The following is a 16,110-nucleotide window of genomic DNA, read 5'->3' on the forward strand; positions in this document are numbered from 1 at the left end:
CAAGTAAATGTTATATATATATATATCCATAAGCTATGATACGAGCCCCGACCACCGGTTATGTGCCTAATAATTCGAGAATCACACTCTACACTCGAGGGAAATCGAACCCTAGATCAGAGATGACTTACAACTGACAAGCAGATGCATGACCAACTGATCTGAGTACGCGACACACACACACACACATACACACACACATATAGTTAAGGAATAACCGAAAACTATTAGACGAGTCACAATCATTCCTAGGTGTGCTAAATATTTGAGTACCACACCCTACACACGAGAGGACTCGAACCCGTAACCTGAGGGGATTTACGACTTTCAAAAAGTTTACTCTACCAACATGCCATGGTACGCGCGCAAACACACACAGATATATATATATATATAACATTTATTATTTTAGTTGATAAATTAAATAGAGTGAGCATAAATCCAAATTTTTGAGAGACTTTACATTCTTTTCGACAAATAAATTACATGTTCCAATATGTAAATAATAAAAAAATCATTTTAAAATTATTTATTTATTTAAATAAAATATCTTGTAACTTTCTTAAGAACGTGGGAAGAAAGACCGAAGTAGTGCTAACCAATTTATTTTCAGATAAAATATCAATAGTAGCAATAAATAGGTGTCGGTCGTTAGCGCATGAATGGTTTATAAAGCTCGCAGTCGAGCGAGCATCTTTGGTCCCTTCCCAACGTCCTGCTTTAATGGCCGCACCTAACGCGAGTCTTGCTACAGAGCCTGCTTTTCACTCTGTATCACTCACACTCTCTCTCTACATGGAATCGCTTAGTTCCCACACTGTGCACTCTGAGCGTGCCGTGCGCTCCAGCTGAGTCGAGTTTGACTTGGCAACGGAAAGGAAAAGTATAGATGGAAAAGCAAACTTAAAGTGGGAGGAGTTGTTTGCTTCAATCATTCAATCGCGTTGTGGGAAAACGAAATCAGCTAGGGGAATTCGAGTATCATTGCTGCATTCGATCCGGTGAGGTTTTTTTTTTAATCTCGTTCTTATCTTTTCTGCTTGTTACCTTTCTGGATTGGAGTTTACAGGTGGAGGGATAGTGATTCGCCATTGCCGATTTTTTTCCTTCTTTGTTTGCCATCCACTTTACTGTTTCGATCGGCTTTGATTATGGTTTTAATCGGATCATTAGAGTTTATGTCCTTTGGAGGGTAGAATTTGCCTAATTTCTTTTTTCAACATTCTTGATCTGATGATTCAAAATCGCGGTAAATTGTTAGAAGTGGTTGATCTTGTGTTGATTTGTTCTTTGTTTATGTTTTTTTCGGCTGAGAAGGTTATGGTACACTTGAAGTATTGGTTTGGCTAGGGTTTTTAAATGCTGAAACCATTATTGGCAACATGCCAGCTGATATGCTTTTGTTCCCACGGATGAATTAGATGTTTATTGGGAAATTCAGTTTTTACCATTCATGCGGCTACTATGGTTCTGCTTATTTTTAAAGTTTTCACGCGTTTGCAATAATGTTGTTGAAACGGTGCTGGCGAGCAGGTTTCTGAAAATGACATGTTTCTTTGTTTTTTAATATGCTTGATTAAATATTGGGGTGATTTAGAATTAGCTTATTCGCGTCTTATGTCTTTTGTTTTATATGAGTATAGTGTTAGATCGGACTGTTAAATAACACTCTACACTTATAGTCTATAAAAAACTTCCTCAACTAATTTCTTGAAGACAAATCTTGCTCATTCAGCCTGTCTTCTACAATGTTTTATTCATTTACTTGTGCTTTTCAATTTCAAGCTTTTGGTGGACTTGCTTTCATACCTTATTTTCTGTTCTGGATTAAGAAAATTCTTCTATGAAGGATTTAATTGTTCCTTAAATACATTTATCTTGAATTAAAGTCAGTGTGAGAGTAAGAAGTTGCCATTATTATTTTAATCTTCAGACTGAAAAACATCTCTTAGCAAAAAATGAAAAGAATTTTTTTTTTCTTTTGGTTTTTTTTTCCGGTTGTAGTTTATTGAGCATTTTTTTTTCAGAGAGGATATCTTGGAGCATATTTTTTCACAGTGACCACAAGCATCCATCAAGGGAAAAGTTGTAATGTGGTAGCCATAAGTCTCAAAGATGAAGCTTCAATAGATGTAACACAGTGTGTCATAAAATTAAATATTAAAGAGAAAGCAACCACAAAGAGGCTCATAGATTTATTTCAACAAACTCTAACATGCATAGAAGCCACAATCATGGCATCCAAAATAGGGGCACTTCCTACATTTCTTAGTTCCCAAATACATACATGCACAAAGAAGAAGAAAAACAACTCTCAAGAGAATGCCATGCATGCGCCTTTGAAGCCGCCAAATTTTTTGTAGCTTTGACGTATGGAGATATATCAATTTGCTTGTCTTCAAATGCTAATAATCTCATTTTATTACTGCTAAACCCCTCTTTAATAAATTTTTGAGGGGGTGAAGAGGCATGTTTATTGATGCTATCCATTTTGAGAGCATACATTCCAAGATCTTATAGTAGCAATCACAAGATGGGATTTTCATCAATTGCAATTTTTGAAACCTCTGATCATGTATGAATCCTATGTTCATGCCATCCTTGGGAATGCACATGTCTGATCGTGACTAGATTGGTCTATTCTCCATCACTCTAAATAAGGAATAAATTGATCATGTACATCAGATCCATGCCTGATGCCATGCGGCTTGAACCAAATTGAGACAAATACAATATTTCTCCCCATGTACTCACAATATTATGGTAAATTTGGGTCTCCTCTGTCTTATCCTTTCAAAGCTGAGCATTCTAAGAATTTAAAGGCATGAACTCCTCACATAGCTGAATAATCTCAGCAGACTTAAATATTGCTTAAAAAGATCCACACCATCAGGCAATATGTCAAATATTATAAATTCCTAGGAGAATCCATGGGATTTTATTCAAAAAGGACTTAAACTTTTAAACTTAGACGGATGCAGATTATGTAGATTCCATGCTTGTCAGGTGGTTAATTTTAGAGTATCACACCTGTTTAGGGGGCAACATCATAATTTGGAGAAGTAAAAGCATGTAATGGAATGATTCAGTGCAAAAGCAGAATATTGATCTACGGTATTGAGAATATATGGATTGCTATGGCTAAAATTTATTTTGGAAGACTTAAAGGTTGGATGGAAAAGTGCTACAAGACTATTGTGATAAAAAGTTATTTATCAATATTCCACATTACCCCTGTAACATGATCACACTAAGTTTATTGAAGTTGATAGAAAGTTTTTAAGAGAAGCTGGACCATTGTATAATGTACTTTATTTCTTTTTACAGGTGAAATACTTACATATTCTTACTGCAAGATAGGCGGCTATAGTCAACTTGTCTCTTTTTTCTTTTATTTTCATTGCCCCTCAACGATTCATGAATTATTGTTTCCACCCAACCAATTCATGGGTTGTCCTATTATAATTAATTCTATATTTATTTTTTCAGGTGTCTATTTTCTATCAAAAGCTCATTTAGGCTTGATGCGAGCTAGAAGATTCGCGGTGTAGAGTAATATATTATCGTCTTAGCGTTGCACAAAGATTCAACATACACTCAGATAGAATAAAATAAGTAGTAGAGACACCATAAGTTTTTACGTAAAAACCCCATGAAGGGAAAAAAACCATGGGTCTGACCCGGTCATAAAAGTCCACTACAAGTTGATTATTATAGAGACCCCTTCTCCCACAAGCAGGAAAGTGTTACAAAGTCTTTTGAATTACAATGTCGACGTGCAAATTAACTTGTTGCAAGGAGTCGACAACGACCAATAGCGATCGATGACGGTTGAAAGGTGGTAGTTAACGATGGTTGGCAGTGGTCAGCTGTGGTCAACTGTAGTCGGTGGTGGTTGACGGTGGTAGGAGTGATGCTTGACCTCAGCTCTTTCTCAATGCTTCAAGCTCTTCCTTAATCATCAAGCTCTCCTCCCTCTTTTGATAAGAGGGGTGGGGCTGTATTTATAGAGTTCCAGGTGCAATTAATGCAGGAATACAAACCACTTTGATCAGACAGCTCTGAGGGCTTCCCTCGATTAGACTGCTTTTGATGGACATTTTGAGTGCCTTGATGATGTTGAAATTGAGCGATTTTTGACTTGTTGGATTCGTCTTGCCGAGACGTTTGATTCAACTATAAACTCGAAGGATTTGACATCCATTTGACCCTCCAAATGCATCTAAAAAACTTTCAAAAGTTGTTTAATGGCTTGATCTGAGCTTGATTTGACTCAGATTGGACCAATTTTGGTATCATTGTGTCCGTTTCGTCGAGACGGTTAGTTTGACTATAAGTTTGTTGAAATCGAAGCTCTGAATAATTTTTTATTAAGATTTGAATATATCTTGCTCAAAAGATTGTCTCGAGATCCGTGTCTTGCCTCTGGGAATGTGTTGATGGCGTATCAAGGCTTGTCTAAACTCAATTCAAATTGTGTTGATGGCGTATCAAGGCTTGTCTAAACTCAATTCAAATGTTGGAATGAAACATTTCTTTCCAATTTTTGTCATAATTCTAACATGATCCATGTGAGCATATGAAGTCTTTTTGATTCCCCTAATCTCGTGCTTGGACTCAATCTATAACATTACTTGTAGTTAGAAAACTAACTCTCTTATGCTTCCCTACAATACAATGTTTTAACTTAGGCAACCCTACAATACAATGTTTTAACTTAGGCAAAGAATTGACTGATGCAACTATTAAAATTCTACTTTGCGATACATTTTATCTTAAAAATCTTCTGGTTCTCTAATAATCTAAATAGTTTTGCAAATCTTGAAGATTTTAACATCCTTAAGAAAACAATAATATGCATCACTCGAAGCACCCACCCAATGATTAAGATTCACTCTTAGATTAAGTACATATTGACCCCAATTAAAATTATAGAAAAAGTATTGTTTCCTTATAGAAGTAGTGTTTAGGCCTAAAATCCATAACTCAACGTACCCAATGACGTATTTGAACAATAACACTATTCCTCTTTGTAGGTGTTTAAACAAACATCAACTAAACAGGCGTAAAATGTAGCGGGACATAAACATCTCCTCCTTATATAATACTATCCTTGCCTGATTATACATTCAGTCTCTCACCTTTGAAGCTTCTACTGTCTAGATTATTTGTGGCGCAACTTTTAGTTAAAACTTTAAATTATATATTATTTTCTGCAACACTAATCAGCTTTTCAATTCTGTTTACCTTAATTTATTATTGTAAAACTCCTGAATGAGTTGTAATTTGCAGTTGATATAGGTGATGGATCGACGCAGTTGGCCTTGGAAGAAGAAAACATCGGATAAAGCGGCAGTTTCGACCGATACTGTCATTGCATCCTTGTTTAATGCAAATGGACATCAAACAGAGAAGGTTGCACAAAATTTAATTGGAGAAAGAAAACTTGTTATTGTGGATTGATAAAAAATTCAGTGTTCCTATTACTAGTCCCATTTGGCTTCTGTTTGTTTTCTTACCATTCAAGCTTGAATTATTTGAAAGTGATATAACTTCACTTTTCAAGTATTGCGTGTGAAAGGATAAAGTATAAGTTATACCATGTGTATTTCAATTGACATTTATTACTAGATTGTTGTTAAATTACACTTCTTGTTCAAATGTGACTGGCAGGTTTGTCTTAGCATGAATTGACGGCCATTAATCAAATATCTAATGAATAATTATGCAAATTTCATGTTTTTTCCCAACCATAACACAATATCTTCTAATGCCAACATAACTTTTAGATCAGCATCACATCGCCGTCAGGTTTTAATGATACTGGTGCTTTTTTCCATTGCTTGTTTAGTTATGTGTAGCATTGTTTTCCTCCTCCCAAAATGTAAAGAATGGATGTAGTGTGGCTTGAAAAGGTTCATGATTTTGAACATAAAAGATTCAAGGCAGAGGTTCATGGTTTTGAATATAAAAAGTTTCAAGGCAGAGACCCATTTCTGCCCTACCCGCTAAAATACTTGATTCTACTTCTTCATTTGACAAGCAAGGTAAATGGACTTTTCCTTTAAGATTTATGTTCCAAATGTCAAGAATGTCTCGGTTCCATGTCATTTTGGTGATGACCAGTTTTTTTATAACATGTATTTTCTGAATAATCAGCTGTAGTATGATCTCTACTATATTTTGAAACAGTGTGATCTCCCTTTTTTGTTCTAGTTATATAAAGTTAAATTTTTTTTTATCTGATTGGTACTTTGTGCAAACTGAACTCTTTGGATCAATATGTTCCTCTTCTAGGCTGAGGCAAAGAACGAAAAATTAATACAAATTACTTTGGAATCATACACACATCTTAGTGGATTGGAAGATCAAGTCAAGTTCTTAAATGAAAAACTGATATCCGCCCAATTAGAGATGTCTGGAAAGGATGATCTAGTAAAGCAGCATGCTAAAGTTGCAGAAGAAGCAGTATCAGGTATTTTAAGTCTCCTTACAAAATTAATTTCGATGTCATAGTTCATGCATGCTATCTAGGGATACTCATAAAAAAAACTTATTATGTCTTCCTCCGCAATTTGTGAAATTTATATTTTGAGTAAAGGCAGAAATCTCATTTTGTTTCTTGACGTGGTAACCAAATGCTGAGAAATTTTCATATTATTTCATTCTTGTATTAGGATGGGAGAAGGCTGAAAATGAAGCTTTAGTTCTGAAACAGGAGCTTGAATCTGTCACATTGCTTAAGATTACTGCTGAAGAAAGAGCACTCCATCTTGATGGCGCTCTAAAGGAGTGCATGAAACAAATACGAAATGTGAAGGAAGAAAGTGAACAGAAGTTACATGAGGTGGTCTTGACGAAGACTAAACAGTGGGAAAACGTCAAGGCCGAGTTTGATGTGAAAATCAATGATTTTGAACAAAAACTACAAAAAGCATTAGCTGAAAATTCTGCACTCTCAAGATCACTTCAAGAACGGTCTAGTTTGCTGATGCACGTTAGTGAAGAAAAATCTCAAGCAGAGGCTCAAATTGAAGTACTAAATAATGATATACATTCTTGTGAAAGGGAAATAAATTCAATGAAGTACGAACTTCATGTCATCTCCAAAGAGCTGGAGATTCGCAACGAAGAAAAGAACATGAGTATGAGATCCGTCGAAGTTGCAACCAAGCAACACTTGGAGGATGTCAAAAAGATTACTAAGCTAGAAGCTGAATGTCAAAGGTTACGTGGTCTTGTCCGAAAGAAGCTACCAGGACCTGCTGCAGTAGCTCAAATGAAACTAGAAGTTGAAAATTTAGGCAGAGAATATGGAGAAAACAAGTTGCGGAGGTCTCCTGCAAAGCATTCTAGTTCTTACTCACCAGAGTTTGCTTCGGAAAATGTTCAGCAAACGAGTTCCTCACTGCGAGATTGTTGGCAATGGAGGAAGAAATGAAGATGCTCAAGGAAGCATTATCAAAGCGCAACAATGAGCTGCAGGCATCAAGAAATATGTACGCTAAACAAGCAAATAGGCTCCGCAGCATTGAAACACAGATGTTGGTTCTAAATCAACACAAAGCAACTTCCAAACCTCATATTGATTTCCATTTTGAAAATGAAAGCAACCCAGCTAGCTTGACCTCCATATCTGAAGATGGTTTTGATGAAGAAGGGAGTTATTCTGGGTCTTTGTCTGCTGCATTAATCTCAGAGCTCTCACACTTGAAGAAAGAGAAAAACATTGACAGGGTTCACACGGACGAGAGCTCAAGTCATTTGGAACTTATGGATGACTTTTTGGAGATGGAGAGATTAGCATGCTTATCAACAAAGAGCAATGTTGATATCAAGACGGCTAATGGTTTTAAAACTAAAAAAGTGGGCTCCACCTCTTTGGTTTATTCAGAAAATCAAGGGGATTTTAACGAACAGAAATGTGCAGATCCTGAAATATCACTGAATTTTCTCACAGAGAATGCTGCAAATGAAATCGAGCTTCCGCACTTGAAACTTAAAACAAGAATATCTTGCATATTTGAGTCTCAGACCCATGATGCTAATATGAAAAATATTATAGACGATATTTTACAAATTATTCAGGATGCACAACTCGAGTTGATCAATGAAGTGAATGAATCCACAGGTTACTTGGCTGAGCAAAACTATTGTCATAATAATATTCAGAAAATTACAGATTATGGAATATCTTCGAACGAAGTTGTCACTTCATGCACTAAAGTTAATTGCGTTCTTGACCAACAATTGAAGGATGCCATTTCCCATATCCATGAATTTGTTCTGTCTTCGGGCAAATATACTGCAGAAATGCAAAATAGTGCTAATGAATTTGTAGGTATAGGCAAAAAAATTGATGAGTTTTCTGCCTCTGTAGACAGGATAATGTGTGGAGAAGTAAGTTTGTATGATTTCATTCTGGCTTTATCCCATGTACTATGTGAAACCAATGACCTTGGGTATAGAATGAAGACAGTGAAGGCAAATGAAGGGGAGAGCAATAATTCAGATTGCATAGACAAAGAAACTTTATTAGAGAATAATGTGGCTCAGCATGGTGCAATGAAAGAGAATCTGTCTTTATCTTCTTCATTGGTTCCTCATTCTTCCCTCAATTCAGAATTGGAAGGATCCATGGGTGTTGGATTCGAGATGAAGACCACAGTACCGGCACTCCCTCAGGTTAACTTTGAGCACCTGAAACTGGAGAAAGAGAAAATGGAGATTGATTTTGCTGATTGCAAAGAAATGCTAAACCAAACAAATTTTACTTTGATAGAAACTGAGAAACAACTAACAGAGCTTAAATCAGAGTTAGCTTCTTGTCAGAAGTCGAACAGCTTGCTTGAGACTCAGTTGAAGTGTATGGTTGAGTCTTATAAGGTTTTGGAATCTCAAAAGGATGAACTAGAGGCTGAGTTTGTCCGTCTGCATGCAAAAGCTGAAACTTTGAATAATGAGCTACAGGAGGAAAAACATTGTCGCCAAGAAGATATTGCTAAATACAATGAACTTAAAGAGCAAGTGGAACGGTAAAATTGATTTTTTAGTATGCATTATTTATTCATTTTCTGTAATTAATATAGTGATAAACTCCTCTTTCTGGTGCTATTCAATGCATGTGTTGAAGTTTTTTAATTTCTTTTGTTTTCCTCTGACTGAATTTTCTTTTTATATTTGTATGAAGGAACTCGAAGTGGTCAACTAGCCCACTGTATTCTAGTGTTGATAATTCAAAAACCCAACAGGTAAAAACAAGAAATTTCTCCTTGATGGTTCTGAGATATAGATAGAATGAATTCTCGTTTGTGTATTTTTATAAACATAAATTTTGAAGCTTGTACTAACAAACTCTTCATGGTTTCACCATCATCATGGTCTTACATAGTTACCTTTCAGCGATATTGGGTTTACTTGACGCTCTTTTGAAAATGCCTCATTTAGCAAGGAATATACATTATTGCTTATAATGAGCAAAGCTTCCAGGTTCAATATTAGGTTAATGATTCAATCATTTATTCAATTAGGTTTATGGATGATTAACAGTAAAAATAGATTAAGTTTATAATATGTAAAATTTAATGTGTTACACGCACTTACACTGTTACACAACTCTTAAAACAAAAGAGAAACTGAACGCTAAGCAACGTCAATAGAACTTGTAACAATAAGAGTTTAGTGAAAAGGGAAATTCAAACATTTAGTAATAAGTATTTGACTAATTTAACCTTTTTATTTTTTGAATTTTTACAAGGAAATGTGAGTTAACTTGTTTGCAAAAAAATACCTTTAGAGTCGGCCGACAAATGATTGATTCGATGTGTTGGCATTTCATTAATTTCACTTTTTGTCCTTGGATTATGACTTACTGGTTTACTGTGGTTATGTAGATCTAGTTTATTGTCATAGATTTTATGTTATTGCTTAAGTGATATTTATCCGGGTTCGACTATTGAGCTTTTGTATGGACAAGCTAGTTATCAGAATAAGATGGATGCTAACATCATATTTTATAAACAAGACTTGGAGGTTCAATATTGGCTAAATGGTTTGCTAAATTTGAGACCTGAATTGTGTGGGTTCTGCTTATCGTCTTATAAGGAAGTTGTGAGCACGTGGATTGAGGCTTTAGAAGGCATCATGAGCGCACTGATAGAAAGCTTCGCTGTCTGATCAATCTTACATTAGCTTTTAGATTGCAAACCATGTGTGATTGCTTTGTTGATACTTTTGAAATATTTTTTTAAAGGGGTCTTGCTAAAGACTATAAATACTCCCTTTTGTTTTGTACAACACATTCACTATTCTTTGCTTTTGTTTTATGTTGGTCATAACTCTCCACTTGTAATTTCAGATTAGATATGGTGAATTCTCTTTCTTTACCCGAAATTTTTCCTATCTTGATTTTTCCACATAAAATTTGTATGTTCTTTCTTTTGCTTATTTCATTAATTGTTTGTTTCATCGATTCAATATTTAGTTATAACAAGTGGTATCAGAGATAAATTTTCATCTTGACGATGATAATACACGTTATTGTCTCTTTAGATCGCAACACCATATTTTTGTTTTGACAGGTTAAGAGGAGAGGTGTCTTAGCGTAGATGAATCTAGACAATGCGCTACTAGGGTTTGAAAGAATATCCTTGCGATAAGCTACATATCTATGTGTGCACACGTGTGTGTGTGTGTGTGTGTGTAAAATAAATTAATTAAAAGAATGCTTCATTCGAATGAGATGCATCACTCATGAAAATAAAAAAAAAGGGGGAAAATAATTTAAAGAATGTGTCGTTCAAATGAGACTCGTCTATCACGGACTAACTTATCTCAAGTCACCCGTGCACTTTTAATGTTCATCATTGGCACTAAATTAATCTATCCCTCACAACGCTATGACTCATAAGCACACAACACTCTTGGAAAAAGAATGGGGAGAAGTATTGGAGAAAGAAAACACTTCACTAAGAAAGAATGATTACAACACTTGAATATTTGGCACCTTAGATGATCACATATGAAGGGAGGAACTCCTATTTATTTTCCCCTCTAAGTCTAAAGGAATATTCTAGAGTGTTCTCCACTATTCATATATACATATATAACCCTAGAGCTTTCTAGGTTATTCTTGAGTTATCATTGGAGCCTTTCCTTCTCATGTTCTTTAGAATTGGGCGGAATCTTCTAGAATCCCTTGAATTGTTCTCTATAATCTGGTCTTCTCTGGAATCTTCTATCCCGTGCTTGCCTCGTCAATTTGACGGAGCGTGACACTCTCCCCACTTAAACTTGCAATGTCTTCATTGCGACTTCCCCTTGACTCTCAGACCAGCTTCCTTTGTTTGCTCACAGACTTGACAAACTTGGGTTTTTCCTTGGTGCTATGGGAAAGGGGTGCCATGCAGGGAGACTCCATGGTTGGTAACTCGGTTCTTGGCTCCAGCCTAATCAAATGAGTCTTCTTCCTCCTTAGTGGTTGTTTGTTTGGTAATTCTTTAAAAACCTTCACCATTTTCCTTGGTATGCTTTCTTGGGGTTGCGCCTCTTTATCGGGGTCGTGAAGAACATCCAAGTAACTCTCCTTGTCTTTTGGAATGCCCTTTTTGAATGGCATGACCGATAGCATTTTGAGTTCCTATCTGTTAGTCCTTGTTATTGGTACTAAGCAAGTTTGATTCCCTTCCGTAATGCATATCTATTGGCGAAGGATATAGGGAATGCTCTTGTTTGATCCTAGAAGTTCATCCCTAAAACAACTTTAAAATTATCTGTTAGAGTGACTTAGAAATTTAAGGTACCTGCCCACGCTCCAATGCTGATTTTTACTCTTCTGACTATTCCATGGATTGACTTTACTGTTGAATTAACTATCTTGATGGAGCCTCCTCCTTCAGTCATTCACAAACCCAACATATTTGCTTTTTCGGCGGAGATGAAGTTTTGGGAAGCACCCGTGTCCACCATTGCTTTAATGGTCTTCCCATCTATAACCATCTCCACAAAGAGTAACTCCTTTGTTTGGGATTTTATTGGAGCTTGCATCCCATTCAACAGTTGTATAGCCCCTACTTGTGCCACCGTATCACCTTCTTCCTCCTGATGACTTGCAAGGAGAGGGTTCAGAGCCTTTTTCTGAGGGCAATCTCTTACCCAATGTGGTCCATCACAAAGGAAGCACTGGTTGTGTGGTTTAGCTTTGTTATTTTTAGACTTCCATTTGTCTTTTGCTTTAGATGCGAGTCTTTTCCTTATATTGATCCTTGTCTTCTCCCTTTTTTACATAAGTACTTTTCTTATTATTTGGTTTTGTGGACTCACTTGAGTAATTAAGTAGGCTTTCGGTGACTGCGGTGGCCGTGAAAAGATCTTGCACTCCACCTCTTAATTTCAGTCTTTGCCTACTGTTGGAGTTCATCCATGAAATTGAAAAGAACATCATTGTCTGATATATCGGGAATTTCAAGGACCAAGCTTGTGAACTCCCTAATGTATTCCCGAATCGATCTCTCTTGTTTGATCCTTCGCAATCGGGCTCTAGCCTCATCCTCCGCATTCTCTGGGTGGAATTGTCTCTTTAGCTCCCTTTTGAAGTCATAAAGGTGGATATGATGCACATATCTTTTTGGGTATTTCCACGTCTTCTTCTCCACCACAACATAGCGATGTTTGAGAGATGAAGGGTTGCAAATTGAATTCTTGCATCTTGATTTGTGATCCCCATCGCTCCAAAGTATTGTGTAAGTCCACATAAGAAATTGTCCACTTTTTTCGCGTTGCAAGCTCTTTCAAAACTCATTGGTTTTGACACTTCAATGCGCTTAGTTTCGAAGGTATGATGTTTAGTGGATGTCGCTAGTGCTCTCTTGCATAGCGAAATGTCTCCACGTATCTCCTCCAAGCTAGCACACCCACCGTTCATCTCGTCTTCATGGACTCTTCGTACCTCCTGGAGCTCCGTCATCAAATCCTCTCCCATCTTAACCATTTGGTCCCTTAAAGACTCCTCCATTTGGAGCGTCATATCTCTGATCGTTGAATTGATTGTGATGTACTCCTTCTTGAGCCCATCAACCTTTATGTCAAGATCCTTTATCCATGCCTCGATGCCATTCATTGTCTTCTTCATCCGAGCAAGGTGCGATTCAAAGCCGTGTATGATCTTCTTGGACCTCCCATGTAGTTTGGATGCAGCTGGATCTCATTGCTCCTAATGACCTCGCCCTTGTTGAGATGATTTCACATTAGTGGCTTCAGACTTCATTACATGCTCTCTAACGCTTTTTGTCATACCTTCAAAGCCGAGGCTCTGATACCAACTATCACGGATGAACTTATCTCAAGTTACCCGTACAACTTTAGCGCTCCTCCTCAGAACTAAATCAATTTATCCCTCACAATGCTGGGACTTGTAAGCACACAACACTTGGAAGAAGAATATGGAGAAGTATTAAAGAAAGAGAACACTTCACTAAGAAAGAGTGATTACAACACTTGAATGCTTGGAACCTTGGGTGATCACAAATGAGGGGAGAAACTTTTTTTTATAGTTCCCTCCAAGTCTAAGGGAATATTCGAGAATAGCTAGTTTCTAGAGTGTTCTCCACTATTTATATATACATATATAGCCCTAGAACTTTCTATGTTATTCTTGAGTTCTCCTTGGAGTTTTTCCTTCTCATATTATATAGAATTGGGCAAAATTTTCAAAATTCCTTTGAATTGTTCTCTACAATATGATCTTCTCTGAAATCTTTCATCATGCTTGCCTTGCTAATTTGGCGAAGCATGACAGGTCGCTCATGAAAATCAAAACGATGAATACCTTCCTTCCTTTCATTCTACCGATCGCACGAAGCGGGATTAAGAGAATAGGAACGGGAGGGTTTAGGGTTCAGTACTTGGAGAAGGAGGAAGCCATTGATTCGAGTGAAGAAGGAAGAAGGAATATCCCTTTGCCAAACCAAACAACTTCAACTGCAACGCAGGAAGGAAGCATCGTTTGACTCTTAGTCTCGTGGTGTGGATGGAAGACGAACTCCCACGAATCGTACTGGGTCGAATCGATATCGAAGAAAGAAGGGTTTCCTGTGCGGGTGCTTGTGTGGGTAATTGACACTGTAGGAACCGAAGGAGGAGAAGCTGAAGGAGGTGAGGTTTCGTGCGAGAATGAACTAAACCGTAGGGAGAGGAGTGATGCCCTAGCCAATCAAATAAAAAAAAAGTGGAGAGGAGGGTGCTCTCGTGCGTGCGGATAGAAGTCAGGTCTCGAGAACATAGGAGGACAAGGCATGTGGGAGAAGAGCCTACGCGCGCAGTAACCTTGATCCCAAGCCATCGAGCCGAAAGAGAAGCAAGGGAGGAAAAATTATTCCATCAGTACTACGCACCTTAAGATAGGTGCGTATCCAATACATTGTCGCCAGGTGTAAACTACGACCCCACCTATTCCATCAGTTTTCGCGACCCGATCCTAAACCCGAATTCTGGGAAAATTCCCGCCATGATAAAATTATTTCGCTCCAGCTTGCTGTTCTATTCGCAGGGTGAAGAAATATTTCGCTCACTGTTCACAGCTCCGTTCACAGCTCCGTCATAGGTAGGTATTGTTGGAATTCTCCGGAGGACGTTGAGATGCCGGAAGTCGATTTCTCCATGAAAGTTGAGATGCCGGAAGTCTCCATGAACGTTGAGATGCCATCATTTAGCCTGAACTTTGAAGATCAAGATCAAGTGAGTCTTGGTGTTACTGTTGTGTTATTCTCGTGTTACTCTGGTATTATTCTTGTTTCTTGCCTTTGATTTAGTACCGTTTAGGTGGTTTAGGGCTTAGTTTAATCTCCATGTTAACGTAGGTGTTGAGGTAGTGTTATTGGGTGTTATTCTACAGTGTGGTTTTGTATTATTATGAGATTTTTTTTGCGTTATTATGGTTTTTGGTATTACCCTTGTGTTATTCTGGTGTTACTGTTTGAATAAGTACTGTTTAGGTGGTTTAAGGCTTAGTTTAATCTCCATGTAAATGTAGGTGTTGAGGAAGTGTTATTGGGTGCTGTTCTACAGTGTGGTTTGGTATTATTATGATTTTTTTTTTTGCGTTATTATGGTTTTATATAGCCCTAGAACTTTCTATGTTATTCTTGAGTTCTTCTTGGAGTTTTTCCTTCTCATATTATATAGAATTTGGCAACATTTTCAAAATTCCTTTGAATTGTTCTCCACAATATGATCTTCTCTGAAATCTTTCATCATGCTTGCCTTGCTAATTTGGCGAAGCGTGACAGGTCGCTCATGAGAATCAAAATGATGAATACCTTCCTTTCATTCTACTGATCGCACGAAGCGGGATTAAGAGAATAGGAACAGGAGGGTTTAGGGTTTAGTACTTGGAGAAGGAGGAAGCCATTGATTCGAGTGAAGAAGGAAGAAGGAATATCCCTTTGCCAAACCAAACAACTTCAACTGCAACGCAGGAAGGAAGCATCGTTTGACTCTTAGTCTCGTGGTGTGGATGGAAGACGAACTCCCACGAATCGTACTGGGTCGAATCGATATCGAAGAAAGAAGGGTTTCCTGTGCGGGTGCTTGTGTGGGTAATTGACACTGTAGGAACCGAAGGAGGAGAAGCTGAAGGAGGTGAGGTTTCGTGCGAGAATGAACTAAACCGTAGGGAGAGGAGTGATGCCCTAGCCAATCAAATAAAAAAAAAGTGGAGAGGAGGGTGCTCTCGTGCGTGCGGATAGAAGTCAGGTCTCGAGAACATAGGAGGACAAGGCATGTGGGAGAAGAGCCTACGCGCGCAGTAACCTTGATCCCGAGCCATCGAGCCGAAAGAGAAGCAAGGGAGGGAAAATTATTCCATCAGTACTATGCACCTTAAGATAGGTGCGTATCCAATACATTGCCGCCAGGTGTAAACTCCGGCCCCACCTATTCCATCAGTATTCGCGACCTGGCCCGACCCTAAACCCGAATTCTGGAAAAATTTCCGCCATGATAAAATTCCCGCCATCAGTATTTCGCTCACTGTTCACAGCTCCGTTCACAACTCCGCTATAGGTAGGTATTGTTGGAATTCTTCAGAGGACGTTGAGATGCCATTATTCAGCC

At 37.7% G+C, this 16,110-nt stretch overlaps 1 protein-coding gene across 1 annotated transcript in view; it reads left to right on the plus strand.

Moving 5' to 3' along the window:
• Positions 1-680: 680 nt before the first annotated feature.
• LOC110021134 (filament-like plant protein 4) overlaps positions 681-16,110 on the plus strand; it is a 29,230-nt gene continuing 13,800 nt past the window's right edge. The window contains 6 exon segments of the mRNA XM_020719488.1: positions 681-1,001; positions 5,293-5,415; positions 6,298-6,475; positions 6,678-7,391; positions 7,394-9,035; positions 9,191-9,251. Coding sequence (XP_020575147.1) covers positions 5,305-5,415; positions 6,298-6,475; positions 6,678-7,391; positions 7,394-9,035; positions 9,191-9,251 — 2,706 coding nt within the window. The 5' untranslated portion in view covers positions 681-1,001; positions 5,293-5,304.

Source organism: Phalaenopsis equestris, unplaced genomic scaffold (assembly GCF_001263595.1).
Source record: "Phalaenopsis equestris unplaced genomic scaffold, ASM126359v1 Scaffold000123, whole genome shotgun sequence".
Lineage (NCBI taxonomy): Eukaryota > Viridiplantae > Streptophyta > Magnoliopsida > Asparagales > Orchidaceae > Phalaenopsis > Phalaenopsis equestris.